This window comes from Grampus griseus (assembly GCF_964374135.1).
Source record: "Grampus griseus genome assembly, chromosome: 2".
In the NCBI taxonomy this organism is placed as follows: domain Eukaryota; kingdom Metazoa; phylum Chordata; class Mammalia; order Artiodactyla; family Delphinidae; genus Grampus; species Grampus griseus.
Genome location: NC_139018.1, coordinates 11,711,527 through 11,738,957, shown reverse-complemented (window position 1 = coordinate 11,738,957; position 27,431 = coordinate 11,711,527). Strand labels below are relative to the sequence as shown.

The window sequence follows — 27,431 nt, the reverse complement described above, 5'->3', positions numbered from 1 at the left end:
CCTGTAACTTGCTTTTTCCTTTACATTATATAATGAGAATTTTCCTACTTACTAAAAATTCAGTGAAAACTCCAGATTGAATGGCTGTCCAACAGCCCGTCTTTAGGATGCCACAACAACATTCACCCGCTGATCTCACCAGACTTTCTAGCTGTTTCCATGGCATCTGGAATACTTGGCTGCATTTACTCGTCCCCTCTTTGTTCTGCCGGTAGCCCAGGGCTCCTCAAGTGTGAAACCTTTGTCACCTTTGCCTTCAGGGTCTACAGCCCAGTACCTGGCCTGGCCCGGGACCTCTGAGGGTTGTAGGAGTGGACGCCTGGCAGAAGGCATCCCCAGCTGAGACACAGGAAGCCACAGGGCCAGCAAAACATCTGCCTCAGTCCGAGGGCAGCACAGAGGCAGTGAGGGCACAGGCCCTTAGGGGAACTGCGACCACTGAGCTGAGCTTGCCCAGTGCCGGTGGGCACAGATGCCCACAGCCGGGCCAACCGCAAGGCCTGCATGACAGCGTTCCGCTTCTCCCCTGGCCTTGGCATTGTGTAGGCTGCAGAGAATGTTACCTACTTCCTTGTTTTTTTTTTTTTTGCGGTACGCGGGCCTCTCACTGTCGTGGCCTCTCCCGTTGCGAAGCACAGGCTCCGGACGCGCAGGCTCAGCGGCCATGGCTCACGGGCCCAGCCGCTCCGCGGCATGTGGGATCTTCCCGGACCAGGGCACGCACCCGTGTCCCCTGCATCGGCAGGCGGACTCTCAACCACTGTGCCACCAGGGAAGCCCTACTTCCTTGTTTTTAAGCATAAAGACCTATGCTGCCACTGAGTTCCCTAATAGGCCCTCAGACCCCAGGGTGCAGCTCCTCACCCCTCAGAGCGGCATTCGCTTTGGGTCCTCTGCCCTGCGAGGTACAACCACCAGGCCTATCTTAGGGGCAGGGGAGTGGTTGCTAATCACCCAGGCCCCGGGCCCATTTCTGTGAACCCCACTGTCTGTTCCACTCTTGTAGGAATACAGATCTGGGCGGTGGAAAATGTGTTCTTTTTTTCTGTGCATGAGGGACCCCCCCTGCTATCCTGAGGCGGGCAGTCCAGCTGGTGGTCCATCACTTATAGAGCTCTTTGCCCTCCTTTTTGCCTCCCTCTTCTCATTTTCTCACTTCTTCTCTTCTTGTCTTTAGACCTCTTCCCATGGTTCAGGATGAAACCAGAGAAGTACAGTCCTAGGGTTGGTCTCTCCCGTCAGTGTGCACCAGGACTGCGGAGCCCAGGGGAGTGTAGGTGAGGCCTGAACGTGTCAGGAAGGCTCCGCCAAACAGGGGACATTTGACCTGAGTGTTGGAGGATGAGTAGGAGTTTGCCAGGTGGAGAGGGTGGGAAAAGCATTCCAAGCAGAGGGAACACACTAGCCAAGACCTGAAGGTGTGGTGGCCCGTGGCGTGTTCAGGAAGAAGTGAACAGCAGAGAGAGCGGGTGGAGATCAGTAGGCAGCGCTGGGAGGGTGTACGGGGCCAGATCCCACAGGCCTTGAATGCCAGGCTAAAGGTTGGGAAGCGATTCTGAACAAATAGAAATCAAGGGCCCACCATACGCCCAGCACAGAGCCACAAGGAGTAGAATGGATTGGGGGCGGGATGGGGGCATGGAGGCAGCCTATGGCCACGATCTAGGTGAGTGGTAATGGGAGTGTCCGAGCATGGGTGGGCGGTTCTCTTGATCGTCTACCCCATAACTTGCACCTTCTCCCAAAGGAAGGGTCTTATGAGAACTTGGAGGTGAGCCTCAGGGGCCTCAGCTCACCTATGGGGCTGCAGCCCAGTCACCTTAGACTGGCCGCCTGCTGCTCCTTGCTAAGAAACCTTCCAAGGAGACCATGCGAAGTACCCGAGAGAATGGACCGGTCATGGAGGGGTCATAGCTGCCCAAGAAAGTGAAGCATAGGGCCCGGGCAGCCCTCAGGAACAACCCGCCTGGATCTAGGGAGAGCCTGGAGACGCACCCTCCCCCTCCGGGCTCTCTACGTCCTCAGGTGGTGGCTGGCATGGGCACAGAGCCTGGCGTGTCAGAAAGTCCCACAAAAATTGGTCATCTGATGCTGTGGAGACAGCCGCACGGCACTTCCAGGCTTGGGAGCCTCTGCCCAGGACGGGGCTGAACCATGAGTCCCGCCCTGCTCCCCTGTGGATGCGCACGGCTCTCTTTCAGTCAGTTTCTCGGCAGCCCCACCATCCTGGGATTACACCTTGCTCACCTTCATTGGGTTTCTGACCCCTTTGGCCAGCAAGGTGGCAAACACCCACAGCCCCGAGAGTGCCCATCCCTTAGGGCGGGCACGCACACGTGCACACACATGTACAGCTGCCCTTGGCCATCTTGCAACATCTCCTTTCTTTCGATGTCAAGAGCCTGTTGTGTTCTTACCACATTCCCCGTTCTGGGGTGCTCACCACCCCACTACTCACTCACGCCAGGAGAGCAACCAGGATGGGAAGTGTCGCAAGTTCCTATGAAGGGTGGCCCAGCACACGGCTCTATTTATTTATTTATTTATTATTATTTTTAACATCTTTATTGGAGTATAATTGCTTTACAATGGTGTGTTAGTTTCTGCTGTGTAACAAAGTGAGTCAGCTATACGTATACATATATCCCCATATCCCCTCCCTCTTGCATCTCCCTCCCACCCTCCCTATCCCACCCCTCCAGGTGGTCACAAAGCACCGAGCTGATCTCCCTGTGCTATGCGGCTGCTTCCCACTAGCTATCTGTTTCACGTTTGGTAGTGTCTATATGTCCATGCCACTCTCAGCTTTAGAGCTAGTGTGACCTAGTTCAAATTCCAGCTCCTTCACTCACCACCCCGGTGACCGTTCATCTCCCTGGCTTTCTCATCGTCATCTGCCACACGGGGACAACATGAGGACTTACACCAGAGGCCTGTGGTCAGGGATCGGTGAGATGGTCCCTGTAGAGCAAGGAATCCCCAACAGCCAGAACGCAGTGCACGTTTGTTCCTCGTATTGTCTTTGATGCTGTTTTTGGTGGTTTTCTTACTGATGACTCCCTCCCAGAGGTAAAGAGCCCTGGGTGAGAGGCTAGAGGCCTGTCTCAATCACTAACAATGAATTTGCACTATCGATCTCTGAAATGAACGCGTGGAACGAGACCTGGGTTCCAAACTCCTCCAAAAGGAGCTGCTGAGGGAGCTTGCAGTGACCTGCCAGCCAAGTGACCTTGTTCTCAAAATGTGCTCCTGTGGCCTTTTGGGAGCATCCCGAGCTTTTGTCAGATTCTCCATAGAGCCTGGTACCGAGAGGTCAAGAACTCCTCTGAGCTAGTCAAGCCCCGGCGCCCTTTCAGCTTGGACGTCCCATGCCCGTTACCTAGAACAAGCCTGGCGCTGACCATCAGTGTAGCCCTGCTTTGGTGGCCCCAGCTAAGGGCTGAGTCAAGAGCAAGGCATGTGCTGGGACTTAACTCAGCAGTGCAGGAGCTCCAGCTCTCTGAGCTGGGGGCACAGGGCAGCTTCCTGTTTTAAGACAGATTGGCCAGAGGCAGAATCATTTTGCAGAGGGCAGGCATTCCCCCACTTGGGTGGTCAGGTCTGAGCTCACTGGCTACAATCCATAGTTCATTCTTCCTGCTGTGACAGCTGCAGTGGCCCAAACAGGCCCAAAGCAACTTCTCTGTCGGGACCCCATCCTAGGGATGACTAGATGAAGGCCTAGAAAGGTCCAGTGACCTGCCCCAGAGCACCCAGCCGGTCAGCATCGGGAGCTCCGGGGTTCTGCCCCCTCCATCCCCGTACGTACCTGCACCCCGGGGCATGGGTGCCCCCCCCCACCGTGGGGTCTCACACGCCAGGGGACAGGACTGAAGCTGAGCCTGTCACCAGCACCGTCCAGGCCCCAGCCCGACACCTCAGGGGAGGATGGCGTGGGGCTTCCCCTCTCAAAGCAGGAAGTAGTGGGAGAGGTTTAAAACAGTCCAAGAGGGGAAACCAACCCTCTGAGCGGTGAAGCAAGCACTGTGTGTGGCCTTCCCTCGCCCTGCCCCCCGTGCAGCCCACAGACACCGCCCGGGCCAGGCTGGGGCCCGGCTTCAGGACTGACCGCCTCTCCCTCCCTCATCTCGACAGGATTCTGGGACTCCTCGCTGAACCCCCGGCCAGGAGGTGGGAGCCCAGTGGAGGCCCCGAGAGACCCAGCCCCGGGAGCGCCCCCCACCTCCATTCTCAGGTCATCCGCCCATTACGAAAACTGCTCGTGTGAAATCGAGCTGTCCATAGGAAACGGCCGCCTGTGGTTTGTGAATCCAGTCTTCATCGAGGACTGCGGCAGCTCCCTGCCGGCTGAGCAGCCACCCCCGGGAAGCTGCCCCTTGCCGTCGCCTCCCGCCTCCGAGGCTACCTCCCCCACCTCCAGGTGGGCCCCTCGCCGCCCAGCCCCCCCTCCCCCGCCGCTCCCCCTCCATCCCCCCAGCTCCAGCCGGCCTCCTCCCCCCGGCCCCCCTCTGGCCTGCCCTCTGCCCGGTTCTCCCTCAGCGGCTGCTCCCCCGCCTCCGCATCCCAAGGCCCTTCCCCCCTCACCCCCAGCGTCTGCCCCCCGCCTGGCACCCCACACCCCAGGCCCCCCAGAGCTTCCAAGCCAGCCACCCATGACAGCCTGTGAGAGGCTCCCGCGTCCCCTCGCAGGCCTGGGCCCCCTCAGGGAGGAAGAGATGAAGCCGGGGGCAGCCCCCAGCCCCTTGCAGTCCCCCGTCCCTCCAGCGCCCACGAAGAAGAGCCTCCCCGCCGCCCCTCCCAGACGCCGCATCGCGGAGAAGGCTTCCCTGGAGGACCCGAGTGCAGGGAAGGCGGACAGGGGGGCGGCAGCGGAGGGGGACCCGGTGGGTCCTTCCAGGGCATCCCCGCTCCACCTGCCTCCCCAGGAGACCTCCGGCAGCCCTGGGGACGGGCCTCAGAGAACCACAGAGCAAGGCCAGGAAGCAGCGGCCAAAGCCGACGATCCGGGCAGCATGCCAGAGCCTCCGAGGAAGATTCGACAACCCCCAGTCCCACCTCCCAGGAAGAAACGGCTCTCCCGGCAGCTGGTCTCGGTCCTTCCAATTCCCCTGGAGACTGCCGAGCTTTCCACGGACGGGGAGGCCCCCGAGAACCCCAGGCCCGGTCCACTGGGAGAAGGCCAAGGTCCTGCCCCCACGGCTGGCACTCAGAGCCCGCGTGCCCGGCCCGGGGCCCGGCCCCAGAGCACCCCGGAGTTCAAGGGCTCCCTGGCCTCCCTCTCGGACAGCTTGGGGGTGCCCGCCTCGGCCACAGACCAGGACTCCTACTCGACCAGCAGCACAGAGGAGGAGCTGGAGCAGTTCAGCAGCCCCGGCATCAAGAAGAAGTCGTCGATGATCCTGGGCAAGGCCCGCCACCGCCTGAGCTTCGTGAGCTTCTCCAGCGTCTTCAGCGCCTTCCTCTCCAACAACCGCAAGCTGTACAAGAGGGTGGTGGAGCTGGCCCAGGACAAGGCCTCGTACTTCGGCAGCCTGGTGCAGGACTACAAGGTGTACAGCCTGGAGATGATGGCGCACCAGACCTCCAGCATGGAGATGCTGCAGGAGATCCGCACCATGATGACCCAGCTCAAGAGCTACCTGCTGCAGAGCACCGAGCTCAAGGCCCTGGTGGACCCCGCCCTGCACTCCGAGGAGGAGCTAGGTCGGTCCGCATCCTGGGGCAGGGGCTGGGAGCGGGTGGGAGCCAGGGATAGACCCAGATGATCCTCCCTTTCCGTGAACTAACCCCTCTGCTGTTCTGTCTCCTCCTTCCGAGTTCGGCCCATGGGCCCAGTTAGATGGCAGAACCTCAACCACCTGAGAGCTGGGCAGGACCCCACCCTCAGGATGCTCCTGGTTTTGTTAGGCAGACAAGTCAGCAGGAGCGATTAGCGGCCAAAAAAAAAAAAGCACGAACACACATGGCTGCGGAGGGTCAGAGGCAGTCCCTGCAAGAGATCTGGTGGCTGCAGAGATGTGGAGACCCTAGAGGGCATGGACCCTCTTATTCTGTAGATGAGGAAAAAGGCCCGGGAAGGGGAACGGACTTGGTCAAGGTTACACGGGAGCCAGGGGCGGTGGGGAAGCTGACCGCAGGTCCCTGCCTCCGGGTCACCACGCCTCTAGCTGCAGAGGCTCTGAGGGCCTGGAAGGACAGACAGGAGTGGGGTGACGGAGGCAAGGGCAGCTGTGTGTCGTCCTGTTGAAGAGGCTGGAGAAGCAAAGGAGAAGAGGGAGGCAGCAGGATGAGGACCAAGACAGCCAGGACCAGCCCTAGACCCAGACATGGGCCAAGCCTAGGCGTGCGTGCCAGGGAAGGGTTATCTTGACCTCTCCTGAGACTCAGCCGTGGGGACATGGGCCCCTCCCTCACCTCCCAGGGATAGAGCAGCTCAGGTGTCTCCCTACAGGGACAGGACTTAGGACCTCCCCTGCTGGGCCAGTAGCTGAGACCCTGGGGATCGGACAGAGCCAGAAAGACTTTCCAAGAATATTTCCCTACTGTCAACCAAAGCTGAACATTGCCTTGGTGTCAAGTTGACGTGGGTTCAAATCCTTGTTCAGGCCCCAACTAGCTGTGTGACCTGCACCGGCAGAGCCTGCGTTGGTCCATCTGCGGAGTGGGGATTATGGCATGTATGTTGCACAGTCGCTGTGAGATCAGAGATGACTAATTCTCACTCCACTAGCTGATCAGGACGCCTCTGGGATAAGATGACATTTGAACAATGAAGGAGTAAGCCATGTGGGTAGCCACGTGCATTTCTCCAGGCAAAGGGAATGGCAAGTGCAAAAGCCCCGAGGTAGGAGCAAGCCTGGCCGCTTGGCAGAACAGCAAGAAGGCCAAGGTAGCTGGGGCAGCATGAGCACAGGGAGCAAACAGGTGGTGAGCGAGAGAGGTCACAGGGACAGGTCGCAGAGGGGGCTTGTGGGCCACGGGAAAGACTGCAGCTTCTATGGTGGATGAGATGGGAGCCATTACAGGGCTCTGAGCACAGGAATGTCATGATCAAACACGGCATAACAAGATTATGCCAGTTGCTGTGTTGAGAATGGACTAAAAGAAGCCAGGGCAAGAGGCTATTCATATAACTCAAGTAAGAGATGATGACAGCCTAGGTCAAGGTGGTAGCCGTGGAAACGGTAAGAAGTCAGGTTCTGGCTATACTGTATTCTTGAGACTAGATTCAGATGGATCTGGTCATTGAAAGAGACACATCAAGAATAACTCTACCAAACATTTATTGGGCACCCAGGCCCTCCAGGTACAGCTGCACAGGTTGTATACTGCACAACTCCCATGTACATAGTGCTCTCTGAGGTGGTGTGCTAGTAAGCAGCCCTGTGAGAATTTCATGTGTGCCAGGCCCTGTGAAAAGCATTACGTACCATGTGTGGCTCCTGTGCCCTAGGCAGTGTTGGCTTTTGTTGAATGTACTACACTGTCTCACCTGTCAGAACTGTGGGCTGTACCTGCCGGGGCTGTGAGTATGTCCTTCCAGGGACATGGCATGGGGATAGCCACACTGTCAGGCAACAAGACGTGGGGGCAGGATCCCTGCAGCTGGTTTCCTCACCCTCCTGCTCTCGCCCCCCTGCAGAAGCCATTGTGGAGTCTGCCTTGTACAAGTGTGTCCTGAAGCCCCTGAAGGAGGCCATCAACTCCTGCCTGCGTGAGATCCACAGGAAGGACGGCTCGCTGCAGCAGCTCAAGGAGAACCAGCTGGTGATCCTAGCCACCACAACCACCGACCTGGGCGTGACCACTAGCGTGCCGGAGGCGCCCATCATGGAGAAGATCCTGCAGAAGTTTGCCAGTATGCACAAGGCCTACTCGCCCGAGAAGAAGATCTCCACCCTGCTCAAGACCTGTAAGCTCATCTACGACTCCATGGCCCTTGGCAACCCAGGTAGGTGGGCAGCCAGGAGGGACCCGGGCTGGGGGCGCTCTCCAGATCCCTGGAGCAGCGATATCGTATGAGGCTGGGACCCCTTCCCCTCGACAACTCCAGAGCCCTTGGAAAGCACTGGAGAAGCCTTCCCAGAATCAGAAGCCTGTTGGGGCAGGAGTAGCCACGGTGGGTTCCCTGGGGGCCGGGAGGGGAGCCATGGTTGGCTGCCACACTGAAAGCAGCCAAGGAAGCCAGCCCATACTGTGCCTTCGTATGAATTAGGCAAAGGTGCTACGTTCGTTTGCTAGGGCTGCCGCCACAAAGTTCCACAAACTGGTGACAACAGAAATTTATTGTCTCACAGTTCTGGAGGCTGGCAGTTAGAGATCAAGGTGTCAGCAGGGCCCTCCTCCCTCTAAAGGCCGTAAGGAAGGAGGTGTTCCAGGCCTCTCTGCTAGCTTCTGGGAGTTCCTTGGCTTGTGGCAACATCACTCCAGTCTTTGCATGGTGTGCTTTCTGTGTACGTGTCTGTGTCCACGCTTCCCCTTTTGATAAGGACGTCAGTCATATTGGATTAGGGGCCCACCCTACAACAGTATGACCTCATCTTAGCTAATTATATCAGCAAAGACCTAATGTCCCAATGAAGTCACATTTTGAGGTACTGAGGGCTAGGGCTTCAACATATGAGTTTTGGAAGGACACAATTCCACCCGTAATGGCCATGTAAATCAGTTACAGAAGCCAGTGGGGCAGGTGTGCCCGAGCTGGGCTGGGCTGATGCGAGGGTCTGTGGTCGGACGGGGTCGTTTGGAGGCCGGCTGGGCTAGGATGGCCTTGCTTATGTGTTGGGTGGTCGATTGGCTACTGACTGGTCTCGGATGGGGGTGACTGGGCCACGTGTTTCTCATTCTCCAGCAGGTTAGCCCAAGCTTGTACCCATGGCGGTAGTTGGGGTCCAAGTGGGCAAGTACAGCCTGCAAGGCCTCTCGGTATGAACTTGAACTGGCACAACGCCGGTCTGACACATTTCACTGACTCGTTTAGTCACAAGACTAGCCCAGATTTAAGGGGTGAGGAACCAGACTTCCCTGCTTGATGAGAAGAGCTGCAAAGGCACCTAGCAGGGGGTGCAGATGTTGGGAAGGGCATCATTAGGACCATTTCTAATCAGTTTGTCCCAGTGCTCCTCCAGGCAGACAAGCACAGGCACCACTGCACCGTGGTGCACACCTTACACTGAGCGCAATGCTGGCTGGATTTCATCCCCTGACTACCCCTTCAGCTGGATGTCCCTGTGCAGTAAGCAACCTGCGTAACTGTACATGACAGCCATGGCAATGGAGAGTGGAGGGAGTTTTAACCTCTGTAGCCATACAGACTTAGGTTCAGATTCCTGCTCTGTCACTTACTACCTGTGTGACCTTGAGTGATTTACTTAACCCCATAAGACCCAGTTTCCTCATCTGAGGAAGCTGTTTTACAAAGAGGCAAAACTAAGGCCGCTAATGGTTCAGAAGCCACACTTGGTCGCTTGTGGGTATTGGAAACAGCATATGTCAAATGTCAACCTCAGTGCATGGTGCCTAGCAGGCTCGACCAGTGGTGGCTGTTTTAGGGGAGGGATTCTCCATCTGCCTTGGAGAAGGGCAGGCCAGTGTGACCACAGGCCAACAGAAAACATCTGTTAGTGTGTGACTGGGGGATGGTGCAAGGTCCCCTCACCCTAGAAAAACTTCCTCACAGGCCACAGTTCCAGGTTGGAGTCACTCTTTTGGATTAAACTGACTTGGGTCCAACAGTCAATTGTGAGAATGAATACTGTTCCCCGTAAGCAGATGCCACCCTGACTTACAGCTGCACATTAACCCTTTATCATAATATTGGAAATGTGATTGGAAGAGAGAGGGTTACAGCAGTGGAGTCGGGGTGCTGAAGTGGAGGGTTTTCTTCACGGAGTGGGAGTCAGACCTCGAGATGGGATGTCCCATGCGGTGCAGAGTCCAGAGACCAGGCCAGCGTGTGAGCTCCACAGCTGAGAAACCGCCTCAGAAATCTCCAAGGAAGTAAGGTGGGGGTCAGCAGGCAGCCTGCACCCCCCAGAGCTCTCAGAGGTGGGCCTGCTCTGTCCCAGGGGTGCGGAACCCGGGAAGCTGTCCAGGAGCCCACAGCAGCGATGTGAGGCTGGAGGTTAAGTCCCCACTGTGGCGTGGCAGAGAGCTGGCCAGGAACCTTCTCAGAGCGAGGCGGCCCCAGGTCAGCAGCGGGGGAGGGAGGCAGGCTCAGGGGGTGTCCTGCGTGGTGTGCAGAGGGGGCAGCTGGATCAGGGCAGGAAAAGAGACAAAGCCCCGTAGGACCCTTTGCTGGGAGCAGCCTCGGCGAGAACAGACAGGCGGGCCTGGGACCTTGGGGGAATGTGGAAGAGAGAGATCCGTGCTTCCTTCCCAGCTGTGTGATTGTCCAGGTAACTTCGGTGCTCTGAGCCTCAGTTTCGCCTGTGTTAAGTCAGCACAGCTACACCCGCGTTATGGGGCTGTTGTGGGACTGAGATGAGTCTGCAGTTTGCATCCAGCCCAGTGGCTGGCACTTAACAAGGACAGTTACCTTCCCCTCTGAACTTCTCATTCGGGCAGTCATTCTCCCTGCCTTGAGGGGGCTCGGGGCAAAGTCAGGGCCCAGGGCTCTACAGACCCTGAGCCGTTATCAGGGAGGCAGCTTTGGGCCTGAAATGGGCAATTGCATCCTCAGCGAGTCCCCGTTTACTCAGAAGCCTTGAGCTTCCTGCAGTTCTTTTAAACACTCAGTGTCTTGGCAGTGACTTCAAACACTGTTTTGCTGACAATGAATTTACTTACTAAAAACCTACCAGCGAGCAGGGAATGGGGGAGGGAATGGCTAAATCTGAGGGAAAAGAAAGACAGAGAGGCACTGCCGGAGCTCAGCCCGTGAAAGACTGAACAGAACAAGGACGCTTATAGCTTCCTTGTCCTTGGCTGGCCCGGGCAGGAAGACAGGAACCTCTGCTGATTCGAAAGCCAGCTCCAGGCAGGGAGACTCTGAGCCCAGAAATTCAGGACGGGATCAAGGCTCCGTGTGAAGATTCCCCACCAGGAACAGACCCACCAGGAACAGATGGGTTTCTTGGCAAGAGCCAGACAGTGGGTTCCCCTCCCACTGCTGAGTGAGCACTGGCCTTGTGAACCCAGTGGCTCCCAATCTTACCTGGGCTGCCCCACTCGGAACCTCAGCCTCTTCCCCTGAGAGGAAGCAGTTCCGCCAAGAAGAGCAGGGGTCTGAGGGTTCGTTCAAGGACGTGGGTTTGAACCCCGCTCCGGTGCTGTAGCCTTAGACTTGAATCTCATGGGGCCTCTGCTTGTGTGCAAAATGGGGATGATAAGACCTACCTTGCAGGTTGCCGTGCAGGGTAGAGGTGGGGAGAGCACACAGAAAACACCTGGGCTGCGTGGCCCCAAGGAGGTACTAATCTTCCAGAGCCTCTGGTTTCTAGCCCCGTTCACCTGGGCTGTCGCGAGGCTCAGAGGCGAACAGGTGTGTGGGTGAGTGTCCAGTAGATGTGAAGATGCAGGAACGGCTGCTCCAAATGTGGAAGATGCAGCCACTCAGTGGTTTCCAAGCTGGGTTCCAGGAGGCACCCCAGGGGCCGCCAGAGGGACACAGGACTGGGCTTGACCCCAGACAAACCTGCTTGTCCCTCTTTTACACACAGGGTTCCACCTGGGATTTTGTTTGAAATAACCAGTTCTGCTGCTAAATTTTTTGGCCTTTTGAGAAAATCTTTCATTTGGAAAACATTTCAGACTTCAAAAACTTCAAGAATAGGAATAGTACATTAAAATAGGAACATCCACTTACCCCTTGTGGACTGTTACTATCTTACGTCATTTGCTTTATCATTTATACTCTCTCTGTGCATATGTAATTTTTTCCTGAATCATATAAGGGCAAGTTACATACATCTTGGTCCTTTACCCCTAAATACTTCTGAGAATAGGGATATTCCCTCACATAACCACATTAAAGTTGTCTGCTTCGTAAACTTACATCAATAAAATATTTTTCTCCACTGCACTGCCTGTATTCCAGGTGGTCACTGATCTAACTAGGCTCTCATTAGCATTTCCTCCTCCAGTTCAGGGTCCGATCCAAGGTCAGGTACCGCATTTAGTTGCCTCCTTTAATCTGGAACGTTACAGCCTTTCTGTGTCTTTTATGGCATTGGCATCTTTAAAGAATACAGGTTTCCCTCCCTGCCCCTCCCCATCTTTTCTTTGTCACGAAAGTTCCTCATTTTGTGTTTGTCAGATGTTTCCGCATGATTAGACTGAGGTTAGGCATTTTCAGCCAGATCTGGACTGACTCTTAAATTCTCTTCTGACTTTGACATGCAGTGACCTTAGGACCAGGTCTTTTGCTCACAACCTCCGCCCACCCGGCCCCGCTCCCCTCCCGCACCCTCGCCCCCTCACCCACCAGACGCTTCCAGAGCTTTGCTACTCTGAGTGTGGTCCCCAGCCCCGCCGCCCCCCCTCCCCATGGAAGCCCTGGGAGGCATGGGCGACCCCGTGGAGGGCACAGCGCCGGCTTGGCTGCCGCCGACCTCCACCACCGACACCCACTCTACGCAGAAAACTGCCCTTCCCCCCACCTGCCCTGCCCCAGCCCCTCAAGTCCAGGAAAGAAGCTCCACCGGCCCATCTCTCCCACTGCACGATGCTGGCGATAGTAACTGGTATCCACACGGCCTGGCTGCTGGCGAGACTGGCTGGGACAGTGGGAAAGGCAGAACTTAGAGACACAAAGCCTGAGGTAACGGCCAGGCTGTCTTTTCCAGAAAGGTAGTTGCTGTTAATGCCCATGATACAGATGGGCCAGGATTCAAAGCTAGGATATCCTTACTCCAGAGCCTGTGCTTCCATCACTGTCCCAAGCAGCCAGCCTGGGAACGGGTCCCAAAGCTCCCGAGTCCTGATCAAGTGCTTCCTCCACTGTAGCAGGTTTAGGGGCCCGTGTCAGGGAGGGTGGGGAGCTCACAGAGACAGTGGCTTTGGATAGACCTGGCCCTCTGTCCTGCAGCCAGGAGCAGACTGCATGAGGCTCGGTGAGAGCAGTTAGAACTTCTAGAATCATCTGTCCCATTACTTTGACAGACAAGCTCTTCCCACCTCTTCAGTGTCTAAGACCCAGCATTCAGGGCTGGCCCTGCTGTTGGGGAGAAATAGCTTCAAACCCAAGAACTCCTCCATAAGATAGGCGTTGGGGGGAGGAAAGGAGAATGCAGTGCACACAAATGTGGGGCTCTTTCTTAAAAGAATAAAGAGCAGGCAACATCCGAGAGGGCAGTGAAGGCCCCCAGGCTATTCTCTTCCTTCGAGAGTCTGTATCTGGCTCAGGCAGGGCAGAGGCGGGGGTTGGGAGACCCCAGGTGCAGGGATCGACAGGCCTATGACATTGACTGAGGGTAGACAGGACAGAGAGGGAGGTCAGTCTGTTGGTTTCTAAAAATCGATGTTAAAAAATCTAAACTGATTTCTGATGACAAAAGTCACTAATGTTTATTGTAGAAAAGGATGATTAGTATTGCGGTAGATTTCTATCTGGTCTCTTTGAAGTAGATATAGATAGGTAGGTAAATAGATAATTAGTTAAGGAAATACTTTCTGCTATAACAGATAAACCCTGCAATCTCTAACTCAGTACAAATTCATTTCTCATGCATGGAAGTCCAGTTGGATGGAGGAGGGCTGGGGAGTGGGGACTGGGCTCTGCTCCGTATAGCCATCCAGGGATCCAGGCTGAGGGAGGCTTTCTAAGTCCCCCTGGGCATCGACATGCAGGTGACAGAGAGAGAGAGACAGAGAACATATGTGCCAGGCCTGGAAACAAAGCATAACCTTGTTTTTATGCCCACAACAGAAATGGGGTTCAGGACCTCTAAGATGTCACGTTCTGAGGATTAGAAGCCACGTTACCCTCCTGTCTTGCATAATAACCATGTGTAACATGTAACCCAGAAGGCACCATGTTAATCACTTTCTATCTGTCTTGTCACTGAAACATCACAACCACCCCCACGAGGTGTGGGCACTGTTGTTATCCCCATTTTACAGCCAAGGAAACTGAGGCTCGGCAGGGTGAAGCAGCAAGCTCAGGGTCACACCTGAGCAGGTGAGTGGGGCCCTGGGACTTGGATCCAGGTCCTGTGCTGTACTGCTGTGTTCTCCTGCCTCTCCAGGGTGCCCTGGGGTCAGAGATGACCTCAGGGAGGCCAGGCCCAATCACAGTGGCTTCACACGTTTTCCAGCCAGGCTGGGACTTTTGGCCTCTGGTCTCTGCACCCGCAGCCCGTGTGGCTGACTGGCTTGTGGGCTGAGCTCTCCGAAGAGGAACCCAGGGAGCTGGAGTGATTTCCTCAGGGATCCACTGTTGCTCAAAGCAGAACTGAGACTTAAGCAGCATCTGCAAAAAGCACAAACAACCCAACAGAGTCGCTTTGGGAAGCTCAGTGGGAGAGAGGCTGGCCTCTCGTCTCACGTCAGCCACAGACTACAGGGAACCTCCCTCCCTCGGGCTCCAGCTCTTTCATCCGTGCAGCTGGGAGTTCAAAGTAGACCAGTGGTTTTCCAACTGGCCCCGGGGAACTCTCGAGGGACTCGAGGGACTGGGGACATCTTGCAAGGGGAAAGGGGGAGGAGGGGAAACAGCAAACCAGCCCTGCTGTCCGACTCTGATCAACCAGAGCAGCCCAGTTCTGTATAAGATCTACCCCTTAACGAAAGGATTCCACTGCAAAAGGAAATTGAAAACCTCCTGTTCTAGAGGCTTTCTACTTCCTGCCATCCTGTGTTTTTATCAGATAAGTTCATTCATTCAGCAGTTCAACAAACATTTATTGACAGTATGGATGTTAACAGGAAACCCCAGCCCCTGTTTTTAGGATGGTCACAGTTCAAGTGGAAAAACAGAGCATTCAACAGGCGACAACCGTGCAGTGAGATAAATGATATTCATTCATTCATTTAGCAAGTATATTTATTTATTTATTTATTTATTTATTTATTGTTTAGATGTTGGGAGTAGGAGTTTATTAATTAATTTATTTATTTTGGCTGTGTTGGGTCTTTGTTTCTGTGCGAGGGCTTTCTCTAGTTATGGCAGGCGGGGGCCACTCTTCATCACGGTGCGCGGGCCTCACTATCGCAGCCTCTCTTGTTGCGGAGCACGGGCTCCAGACGCGCAGGCTCAGTAGTTGTGGCTCACGGGCCTAGTTGCTCCGTGGCCTGTGGGATCCTCCCAGACCAGGGCTCGAACCCCGTGTCCCCTGCATGAGCAGGCAGATTCTCAACCACTGCGCCACCAGGGAAGCCCTATTTAGCAAGTATATTTATCAAACACCTACTACTGTTGAGGCATCGGATATAAACAGTGAGCACGATAAAGTCCCTGCCCTCGTAAAGCTTTCATTACCTGGGGAGAGACAGCTAATAAACAAGGAAACAGAAATACAAAATCTATCATCAGATGCTGAAACAGGCCACTAGAATGAATAAAACAGGCTAAGCGGTCTGGGGAGTGTGAAGGAGTTTGCTGTTCTGGGTTGGGAAGTCAGGGGAGGCCTCTCTGAGTTAACATGTATTTGTTTTTCCATTCTTCAATGACAAGCCCAGGGAAACCCGTTATAAGGGCACTGAACCTAGCTGGTGGGGAGTGGGGGTCTTGGGTTAAAACTTCCTGGGGGAAGGAAGTGGCTTCAGGTGGTAATCGTGGCGGAGGGTTAGGGCCAAAGCAGCCGTGTGCTGCCCCAGGATCGTTGCACCAGCCACACCCACTTTCAATAAGAACCCAGTCAACACATTTCAAGGGGCAGTTATGATAAGATGATAGATTCTTTCCTCTAGATCGGGGTCTGCAGGCCAACTCTGGCCTGCCGCCTGATTTCGTAAATAAATTTTTATGGAAACAGCCACGTTCATTCATTTACACAGTGTCTCTCTGGCTGCTTTTGTACAATGGTTGAGTCAAATAGTTGGGACAGAGACCATGTGGCTCATGAAACTAAAAATACTTACTATCCAGCCCTTTATGGAAAAAAATTGCCAAGCCCTCTTTTAGAAAATGCTTCCTAGAAGACAACACTTTATTTTTAATCCAGCCACTTGTTCGACGCTCACAAGGGCTCTGAGTAACAGACTGAGTTTTGTTATTACCTCTGGTTTGCAGATAAGAAAAGTGAGGCTCAGAGGTAGTGGCCCGAGATCACATAGCTGGTTAAGCGGCCGAGTCGGGGGCCTCCTGATCCAGTGTCCTCACGGTTTGTGAGACCCAGGTGTGCACGCTTTAGCTCCTTTTTATCAGAGCTCTTCTCCTCCAAAATCCCCCAGCTTATGAAACACGCATCAGGTCCCCAGCCAGCTTTTTAAACTATAATCGGCTCCCCCAGCATCTACAGATGGAAAACAGATGTGACTTTGGCAAAAAGAAAGCAGGAGTCAGCAGGAAATGCAGGCTGCAGCCCAGCAGGCCTTTCGGAGGTACAGCCTGATGGATGCGATCCCTGATCCACGCAAGACAGATGTTTCGACCACAGGTGAATTATTTGGCAGCTGTGCCCCAGCCTCTCAGTGTTGCTGCCCGAGGCCCCACTGTGTGCAGGGCTGAGCCCCGAGCCCTAAGCCTTGGGCTCCAGGCTTCAGGGAAGGAGAATGCAGCCCTAACCATCCCTAGGATGTCGGGTGGGAGCCAGTGCATTTATATGATGCTTAAAGTTTATGTTTGTCCACAAATAGCTCTCAGGTCAGGGATCCTGTGTGGGCATCTCTCACCACATCAGGGAAGAGAGACCCAGATTCTGCTGACCAGCTGTGGGGCCTGGAGCAAATTTCTCCCATCCCTGAGCCTCAGTTTCCTCACAGTGAGGTTGGACTTGATGAATCCAAGGCCACTGGTGTGCTAAGTCAGCGATGATACGAACCATCTCATGGGAGCTAGCCGTCTGCATCTCTTCCCCACTCCATGTTCATGTTGGTAGCTTGAAGCTGGCCGTTGTGGAAAGATTTATGCCATGCAAATTGGCAAATGCAGCAAATCAGAACTTTTTTTTTTTCTTAGCAGGGCCGGTTGTTAAGGATTCTCGTCACACCACTGTCTAAGGCCCATAATGGATCCTAGTTTCCTTGACCATGGCCCCAACCATGGGCAAGACAGAGTGGTGCCTGGTGGGAGCACATGTGGGTCCAGTTCAGCTCACTGTCGGTGTCCTGCATCCCAAGCTCTGTGCTGGAGACTGGGAAGGCAGTGATGGGGCAGAGGCTCAGAGAGGTTAAGTGACTTGCCCGAGCTCACATAGCCTCCAACCCTGCCTTCAGGGAGTTCACAATCCGAGGAAAAGGGCAGGCTCTGAAACAGTCAAGGGTGTGGGCACTAGAGCAGGAACCATCCAACTGTGCTTGAGGATGTGGGAAGGCCACGAGAAGTTAGTAAGGGAAAGGTAGGGAGGGCGGTCCAGGCAGAGGGAACCGTGTGTGCAAAGGCACAGAGGAGTGAAAGTGCCCGAGGAGTTCAACCGAGATTCAGCACAGTGGGGTGCCCCATGGGAGTGTGATGGTGGCAGAATGCCATTCTGAGTAGGAAGTTGTCGTTCTGAGTTCCCCCTAATGGGGGAAGGAGTCCTGGAGTCCGTGTAGAGGCCCGTCTGAGTCAGTGCCAGGCCCGGGCTCTGAGCTCTTGCTGGGAGCTCAGCATTTATTCATTCACTCACCCAGCACCACCTCTGCCGTGCGTGCTCTGTGTACTGGGGAGACGGAGAGAAAGTGCTCACCGGTAGTTGGAGGGACAGACCTGGGATCGAAGGAGTCCCCTGCAGTGGGCTAGCTGAACGCAGTGTCATGGAACCAAGGAGATGGGCCCCAAAGCCCTTCCTGAGAATCAGCCGAGATCCTCAAGAAGGGCTTGGGGAGAAGAAGAAAAGGGCAAAGCACTTTCCATCCCCACCAGGCACAGAGCCGCAGTCCAGAGGGCTTCCTTCCCCATCTCTCTGAGTCCTCAGACCTTGGGCTGGAGCTGGACCATCCTTCTGGCTGAACGTCACTGTCCCTTCCAGCAGGGTTTCTCACCTTAGCACTATAGACATGTGGGGACTGAGTAATTCATCTTTATGGAGGGCTGTGCTGTGGCTCCTGAAGGGCAGAATCACCCTGGTTGAGAACTACTGCTCCAAAGCAAATGAACTTGCCTGATTGTATTTTTGGGTGAGCTGTTAATACAATAGCAAGAAAAAATTGGTGTTCTTGGAGGCGGAGTAAAAATTCAATCAGCTCTTAACCAATGCATGAGTTACAGGTGAATTCCAAAAGGCACAGAACTGTTTCACATCCATGCTGCCGGACATGCCTTGTTCCCTAATTCATAAATCAAACAAGAAAAGAATCTCCCGTGTGCCAGAATTCTAATGATTAAATTATCAACGTGGAAGACAACTGCAGGCACAAAATAATCTTTCCCCAGGAACTCTTTAGTCGTGTCTCAGGCTCATAAAGCTTTATGGAAGATGTTCTCCAAAACTGACTAATTCTGTGCACAGGCACAAAAACCTTGAAAGAAATGATCAGAGAGCTCAGAACACAGAGCTGGAATAAGAGGAACGACATTCTTCCTTAGTGGGCATTTCCATGGAGGCGGTATAGAAGCACTCCACTGTAAATCATTTCCTAGAATTCTCACCAAAACCCCATTGGATGTCATGCTATCTGTGTCAGTTCACATGTGTCTAGAAATGCAGGCTCAGAGAGCTAGAACACTTAGCCCACGGTCTTATAGCTGGTAAGGAGTCCGGGTCTGACTCTGCTTTTCAGTGCTGTGTGTTACCAACCCCATCAGCCGATTCATTTTACAGGTGGAAAAACTGAGGCCGCCTGAGAAAGCAGAACAGATATGTCAATAATAGCTCACTTTTCCATTGCGCTCCATGGGTACCGAATCACTTTCGTATTCTTTTTCTCATTTCATTCTCTCAAAAAACGTGAAAGGCCGTCAGGGCATCTTTTTTTGTTTTTTGTTTTTTGTTTTTTCTTTAGTGGTACTCGGGCCTCTCACTGTTGTGGCCTCTCCCGTTGCGGAGCACAGGCCCGGACGTGCAGGCTCAGCGGCCATGGCTCACGGGCCCAGCCGCTCCGCGGCATGTGGGATCTTCCCGGACCGGGGCACGAACCCATGTCCCCCTTATCGGCAGGCGGACTCTTAACCACTGAGCCACCAGGGAAGCCCCTGTCAGGGCATCTTTTAGGCCCATCTCCAGCCCCCTCCTTCCCCAAGGTATCTATTACTGTCAAGAGGCTCTGAGCCCCGGGAACATCTCCCACAAAAGCAGTAGTGATAAGTTATTCCTTTCAGAGGTATTTACGTTTTAGAAGAAACCCTAGGGAAAGGGCACTGCTTAACCCAAAAGAATGAAGGTTGGAGGGGAAACTTTAGGCCTGGTAGCATCTGGTCGAGGGAGGGCTTCACTTCTGCAAGTGGAGAGAGAGATGTGTGGTTCCCAAAAGACGTCAGTGTTAGACAGACATCTGCTTCTGGGTGCTTCCATGAATAAGTGTGATGTGAACTTAACTGAAGGCGTTGCAGGGGAAGAGCTGGGAAAGGGGAAGGGACTGGGTCTTGCCTACGCAGCAGAGGGCACTTTTCTCAGTTCCTTCTTCCTAAACCCAGACTGTGTCTCAGGCCTCCCGACCAGGCTGATCCCAGGGTCGCCCCCTGTCATGAGAGTCAGGAGAAAACAGGAAGGCTCCTCTTCCAGGGGTGACCACCCCCCACCCAGCAAACCACCGTCCCCTTGCCCTGGGCAGGGAGCGGCTCACAAGGAGAGCCTCACACTCACCACCTTCTGCCTCCTTCCTCTCCCAGGGAAGTCCTACGGGGCAGACGACTTCCTGCCGGTGCTCATGTATGTGCTGGCCCGCAGCAATCTCACGGAGATGCTTCTCAACGTGGAGTACATGATGGAGCTCATGGACCCTGCCCTGCAGCTGGGGGAGGGTGAGTCACCACCCCAGGCCCATCTCCGGAACCCTGGGGCCCATCGCCCACTCCTGACCCAGCCACACCAAAGGCTTGCTGGAGGGCCCAACAATTACCTCCTGGATGCCAGACTCCACTAAGCCCTGGGACACAACAGTGCCTGACACAGCCCCTGTCCTAGGGGACTCACAGACTAGCAGGGGAGCTGGGCCAGTAAAGAGACCTTGTCACCTATGCTAGACAAGGGAAGCCCAGAGAGTACCAGAGCACGTTACTCAGGCTGTGCAATCAGGGAAGGCTTCCTGGAGGTGGTGATGCCTGAGCTGAGCATTGAAGGATAAATAGGGGCCAGTCAGATAAAGAAGGGGGAGAGGCAGTCTTCACAAAGGGAACAGCAGTTGCTGGCAGTGTACAGGATAAGGGAACAATGGTCAGCTCTTAGACAGGGGTGGCCCTGGGGACTCAGCCCCCTGCTCATCCAGATCTGGGCCAGGTACGCGTCAGTGGGAGGAGGGTAATGCTGTGGTGTGGGCAAGAGGCCAGGCACTCTCCTGTAGGATGATGACAGGGGTGTAATTTGTCCCACCCTCACCTCCCCTTCCCTTTCCTCCTTCCTGTCACTTCGTCCCATACACTTAGCCTCGGCCACCCCTCCACCAAGAATCCCTGAGGTGCAGCCATCCCAGGTAGCAGTTCTGAGGGAGCCCCAGGCTCCCTCTGAGACACCACCCCCAAAAGGGTGAAGAGACTCTTAGGCCCCCAGTGGCCCCTTTGGGCTTTGTGGTTCTTGAGATAAGCTGGCCCTCTTTGCATCTGTTTGCATTTTTAGACTGTGTCGGTCTCTGGGGGGGACAGTATGACGTGGTTGGTTCTGTGAGTTCTTGGAAGCTCAGGGGAGCGTGTAAAGCTGTGCAGGACTGGCCCGCCCCCGTGGTTTGTTGTAGAGTCATAGAGAGTGTCAGGGAAAGAGCCCTTTGGCGGGTGGAAGGATGGAGCGAGGCTGTGGGGCTCTGCACTTGATCTCAGCACTGGCCGTCTCTCTGGCAGTGGTCGGCCCTGCCCTGGCCGCCGTGGCTCCTGTTCCGTCCACGGCCTGCATCCTTGCTGCCAGACAGGACTCCAGGCCAGGCGCAGTGGCGAACAGGGACAGGACAGGGACATCCTTGGCCCAACTACCCTCTCCTTATGGACCTGAAGCCCCCTGCCCCAATCCTGTCATAACCTCCTGCGATCCTTCTTCCTGTTCCCGAAACCCACAGGGGGTTCGGGTGGGAAAGCTGAGGTCCTGCAGGCAGGAGAGCTAGTCTGTTCGGGGCTACATTAAGTATTTTTAAAAATTGAAGTATGGTTGATTTATAAGATTGTGTTTCAGGTGTACAGCAAAGTGATTCAATTATATATATATATGTTTTTCAGATTATTTTCCATTATAGGTTATTACAAGATATTGAATATAGTTCCCTGTGCTACACAGTAAATCCTTGTTGCCTATCTATTTTATGTATAGGACTACATTAAGTATTTTTGAGGCAAGCCAAGTACAAATGAATACATAAAGATCTTAAACATTCCACATTTTCTGACCCAAAGCTGCCTGGATACCCTGCAGCCTGCCCCTTTTAGACTTAAGGGTCAGAGCCCCTGCCCCACCTCTGGACCTGTGGGGAAATTTCTAAGGGATCTATGAGGTGTTTGCTGGAAGAAAAGATGGCAGGGCAGAGCCTCGCATGCCACCACGTACCGCCCCTCCCAGCAGACCCTGCCCAGGGCAGCTCTGAGGACCATGCTGCACGCACCAGGAGGTGGGCTGTGTGGCATGGGTGCCTCTCTCTCTTCCTACGCCCATAGCCAGGTTGGGAGGTCACAGCAGCCAGGACAGCCCAGCCTCACAGGTGTTGGACTCCGACAGAAGGATGACTTGGGGGTCTCCAGCATGGGCAGGAGCTTCCACCCAAGTCTGCCAGCTGGTAGACCTCCATCTAGACATATCTGGGCCCAAGAGCAGGAGGACGGAGCGCCAGGCGGGCAGTGTTCCTGAGTTTCCCCAGGTTCACCCTCCTGTCTTTGCTGGGTGGTGGCCCACAGGGTGCTCCGTCACCAAAGCCTCTGAGGTGCAGTGAAAAGAGGGGCTTGCCTGGGAGGTGGGGGGGTGCGGAGAAGCAGAGCCCCTGCTGGCCAGTCCCCGCCCGTGATGCTCTGCAGAGTCAGACATGCCCGGGACAAGGGCAGGCCCCTGGGAAGTCCCTGCTCTTGAGAACTTGTTACTCCGTCCTACGAGGAGAACTAACACAGGGTGTAGAAAAAAGAGCAGTTTGGAGGCTGGATTTGGTCCCAGTTCTGCCTCTGATCGGCTGGAGACCTTGGGCAAGTCACTTAACCTCTCTGGCTTGGAAAAGGGAAGGCATTGGGCTAGGTTTGGGGTTTTCAGACCATCTGGGCACCTTCTGCAGAGGCAGCTGGGGGAAGGATGAGAGGTGGAGGGGGCCTCTGCCTTCTTGTGTTTCACAGTCTGAACAAACACATCTGCATTCACCAAAAAGCCTGCAAGGCCGTCACATTCTTTCAGCTGGTTCCACGTGCTGGAATTTGGCAAAGATTGTGACTGGGTCCCACTTTTTCGCAGCAGGCTTCTGGAGAGTGAGAGATCAGGGACTTCCTGTAAGAAGTAGAGAGGACCTGAACGCTGGCCTGATGGGACCCTGACCCCTTTCTCCCCCGTCTCTCTGCAGCTCCCACCACTCTGGGCAATTACAGGGCAGATGGGAGACCCAGGCACCTGCTGGGCACCTGGCTGGAGCCAGCTCAAAATACAAACCTCTCCAGAAGCACCCTCATAGATTCCTTTACCCACATCCCGGCTGCACCCTGGCTGACAGCTGGCCATCCTGGGCTAGTAATCTCTTAAGAGAGGCAATGAGGTTTTCCCATCAATGGACAGCACCCTCTCCCTGAAGAGAACGCTCGACTCCAAAACTCACAGTGCGAGGAGTTGCCTGCCACCTAGTGGTCATGGCAGGAACTGCAGGACCCCCAAGTCCAAGGGAGGTCTACTGGGAGAGCCAGGAGGCTGTAAAAAAAAAAGCAGGGCTTGAGCAGGCAGGAGTGCACTGGCAGGGCTTCGAGTTCCTCCCCTTTGCCCAAGAGGGTGGGGAACCTCCAGAGCAGCTCCCTTAGGTCACCTAACCACCGTGCAATACTCGCATGTTACCGAGCACTGCACTTCATGTGTATTGATCTCATTTACTTTCCACAACATTATGGATTTTGCAGATGAGGAAATGGGAGCATAGAGGACACTAACTCACCTGAGAGCACAGGGCTCTCTGCCGAAGACCGAGACCTAAACCCTGCTCTCTGACTCCAAAACTGACCATTCGCAGTCAGCACACTGCACTGAGCTCCTCCCTTCCCAGCCAGGGGGATGTGATCACGATGGGAAACAGGACCATGGGGGAATGCCAACTAGAGGACAGGGCTCTCTGCCAGCAAGGGCTGGAGGCACCAAGGAAGGCTTCTTGCACACCCAGGCTTTGAGCTGGGCTGGGAAAGGAGACCCATGAGAGGTCTGCCGGCCCTTCTCTGATAAGGGACACCAAGCCAAGTTCCATGCTGGCCTTGATACACCTATTTCAAAAGCTGTCTTCTTCCTACACTGCCATGAAAGGGCGAGTGATCCTGCGGCAGTAAACCCCTTTATCTCGTCCCCCGCCCACCGCAGTCAGGGTATGAACTTTTCCCATACTGGTTGTGAAATTTGTAGGAATGTGTAGACAGCTTCATCCAGTGGAGCAGTTAGGAATGCTTTGGGCTGCAAATAATTACAATGTAACTAATAATGGTTTAAGTCAGAGTGAGGGACTGGTTTGTCTCTTGCATCAAGAAGTCTTGGGGTAAGCAGCTGATAATGGTGGCAGCTTTTAGCCCCGCCATCAGGAAATCGTAGACCCAGCTCTTTCCATTGCTCTTCAGGATGTGAACTTTTGTCTTTGTGCCTATCACCTCTGATCACAAACAGCCGCTGTGCCTCCAGGCTCACCTCTGTGTTCCAGAAAAGAGGAAGGGGGACAGACAGAAACCAGAAGCGATACAGTAACTGAGTCTGTCCCTTGCAAAAGGCTTTCCTGGAAGCACCACTCAGGGACTTCCACTTACATCTAAGTAACCAGAACGGGGTCTCCTGCCCTCTACCCTGAACTACAAGAGAATCTAGGAAGTGAGCATTTTCAGTTGAGTGCGGCTTTACCCCACAAAAGTAGAGTTCAGTTAATTAGGAAGAGAGAGAAGATGGGATTTGGGCGGCTCACTAGCAGATGGGCCTCATGTCAAAACTCATTGCCCTGGTACCCAAAGGGCTGGGGAGAGGCTTGGTGAGTGGGAAGGAGGCCCAGGGAAGCACTGCAAGTCCTTGGCCAAGCCACCCTGCCTCCTCTAGAGTGAAGGGCGAAACAAGGCTAGTGCTTCTGAAACATTTTAACCAAAGCCTCCAGCGAGCCAAGGAGAGGAAACTTGTAAGCATCTGCGCAAATTGTTATCTTTTATCTTAACACTTCATGTAAATTTTGTAGTCTGAAGTATTTCGAAGCTTAAATTAGGAAACATTAGGTATTAGGAATATGTGTGAATTAACTTAAGGTAAAAAGAAATGGAGAAATAAATGAATCAAAGTTTTTACTTTCCTTAAATCTTTAAAAAATAGTGTGTGATAGTATGACCGTAATTAAAATTTTCTCCACATATTTTTAAGTCGTTTTTTAAAATAGGGTATATATGACACATACAGTGTGGAGTCTCCCACCCACCCATGTCTCCAAGGCACCCCTTTCCCCACCCTAAAGACATCCGTGCTTCTTGTGTATCTTTACATTGTAAAGCTCATTGTAAAACTAAAAACTCATTTTAAAACATCACTTAAATACAAGCAAGAGTTACGTCCCAAAAGGAACGAGCTTTGATCGGGGCCGTACAGATCAGGGCTGGACTTGAAGCTTGTGAGGCTGCGGTGGGCACAGAGCTGAAGTTGGGCCGGTGACCAACGGGGCGGCAGGCGCCTCCTTGCAGCGGCGATGGGTGGGGCTTACAGAGGTGGGCGGGGCGGGCCGAGCTGGGACCAGCCCCCTCCCTTTGGGGGTGGGCGGAGTCGGTCCTGGCTCAGCCTCCACACCCTTTCCCCTCGCAGGTTCCTACTATCTGACCACCACCTACGGGGCCCTGGAGCACATCAAGAACTACGACAAGATCACGGTGACCCGGCAGCTGAGCGTGGAGGTGCAGGACTCCATCCACCGCTGGGAGCGCCGGCGCACGCTCAACAAGGCCCGGGCCTCCCGCTCCTCCGTGCAGGTGACGCCTGGGGCAGAGGGTGGGAGGGGGGACGCCTGGGACAGACGGTGAGGGGGGGACGCCTGCGAGAGACGGTGGGAGGGGGCCGGCGGACCTTGCCCCAGACCATCCCTACTGCCCGCCGGCTAACAAGCCTGACGCCGACTGGCTGCTCTGGCCAGCCAGCCCAGCCCCCAGGGGCGTTCACGTGGGAGGCAAAGACACCGGCTCTCGCCTGCCAGCGTGTGCCCAGCCCAGTGGCGGTTGCGGGGTGGGAGTGGAAGTTAAGGGGTGGAGACTACAAAAGTATCAGCAGGCCTCGGTGGGCAAACATGGTAGGGATATGGGACATTTATCCACTCTTCCTTAGCACCTATGATGTCGCAGCAGGCTGTTAGGGCTGGAGATGTGAACAGTAAGTCGTCCCAGTGAGAAGCCCACGAGGGCCCATTCCCACCTGTGCTTCCCACCCCTTCCCATTCCTGCCCCTCATTCCCTATGGTCTGGGTTAGATGCCCTCCTCTGTGCTTCCTGCTGCTCCTTCGCCCTTTACAGCACATATACACTGTATTGTAACCATCTGTGTATGAAGCTATCACCCTGAGAGAGCAGGGCCCATTGCTCACGTGTCTTAGGGGTCCCAAGCCCAGGGCCTGGGACAGAGTGAGACTGGGGTGCATGCAGAATGGGCAGAGTTAGGACAGTGAGCCAGGCTGCAACCCAGAGCTGTAAACAGCTCTACAGACTCACTTACCTGGCACCCAGAGCTCGCTGGACCTGAACCCCACGCCTGGCTTTCCAGATGGCCCTTCTGTAACCAGCAGAGCCCAGGCCTGGGAGGCAAGAGGCTCAAGGTGTGGACCCAGCTCTGTACTAGCTTGCTGTGTGACCCCGAGCAGTGTCTGCCCTCTCTGGGACTCAGTTTTCCTATCAGCTCAGGGGACTCTGGACTCTTTGAGCTCTGCCTCCCCAGTACCTGTTCTAGGCGGCCAAGCTGATGTCCCCTCTCCTCTAATCAATGGTGTCTTGATAATGTTCAGTAACTGGTTCTCTGGGGAGGGAAGAAAAAAAACCCTCTGATTTCAGCTTCTGTCGATTTCCATGGTATAAATGCTCCCACCATGGCTGATTTCAAGCTACTAACTTGGCATCACTGAACTTGGAGTTGGGAAGCGGGTATGAGCCAGCATGAGTTGGCAAGTACCAGCTCCAGCACACCACCACTCCCCACCGCCTCCTGGGACAGCTGTCCCTCCACCAGCTCTTGGAATGTGGACACTCTTGGTCCAAGCCTGACCCAGGCATTCCTTACTTCTTGCTTCCACCCTGTGGATTCCCAGTGCTGACAGGCAGCGCATCAGTGCCTCCCGCTCAGGGAGGCGAAGCTCAGGAAGAGGCTTGGGCTGAGGAGTTTCTCAGCACTCTTTCTGGGGTAGGGGGAGGTCACCACCCTCTTCCTCCTCCCCCAGTGCCTCCTCTGCACCCCATGCTCTAAATCCCTCCCCTGGGAGTGAAGGCCCGGAGCTTGACCGTCATCAGGTGTAAAGGGCCCTTGGGAGGCCTAACGGGGGACAAGGAGAGCACAGGCAGCCACTGAGGCCCAAGGAAGTGGGTGGGCTTTCCTCTCCCGGAAGAAAGACTCTTGACACAGAGCCTGCCCTTCACACGCATTCACTACTCTGCAGCCATAATTACCACCATTCTGAAGCGGTCATCGCTCTCATGGTCCGCCTCCCCCTCATCAGGAGATGGCTGTGCTGCCACCATCCTTCCACGAGGGGGCAGCCCTGCACACACCACTTCCTACCCGTCCTCTGGGTCCTCGGGGGAAGGGGGACTCTTCCAGGCTCTGAGCTAGTTTTATGTGCTTCCTCTCAGCCACGTAGTAAGGACTGGTTTTATCCCCAGTTGACAGTTGAGGAAATGGAGACTCAGAGAGGTGTAGGTCACACAGTGGGAGCAGATTCAAAGCCAGGCAGGGACTCCTTCCACCATCTCTGGTGGAGGAAGGTGTGAGTGTGATGTTCTGTGCGAATGCTCCCATCCCCAGCCTCGCAGGCATCGCCTCACCCTTGCCCACGTAGCTTATGAGGTGCAACTTCTCCACCTGTCCTAAAGCCCCCATCCTTCAGGCCCAGCTCCCCAATCC

The 27,431-nt window shown here is 54.7% G+C and overlaps 1 protein-coding gene across 1 annotated transcript in view; it reads left to right on the top strand.

Moving 5' to 3' along the window:
- RIN3 (Ras and Rab interactor 3) overlaps nt 1-27,431 on the top strand; it is a 117,466-nt gene that overhangs the window by 88,211 nt on the left and 1,824 nt on the right. The window contains exons 6-9 of the mRNA XM_082648792.1: nt 4,135-5,703; nt 7,643-7,951; nt 19,850-19,981; nt 25,140-25,303. Coding sequence (XP_082504918.1) covers nt 4,135-5,703; nt 7,643-7,951; nt 19,850-19,981; nt 25,140-25,303 — 2,174 coding nt within the window. The remainder of the gene's footprint in view (nt 1-4,134; nt 5,704-7,642; nt 7,952-19,849; nt 19,982-25,139; nt 25,304-27,431) is intronic.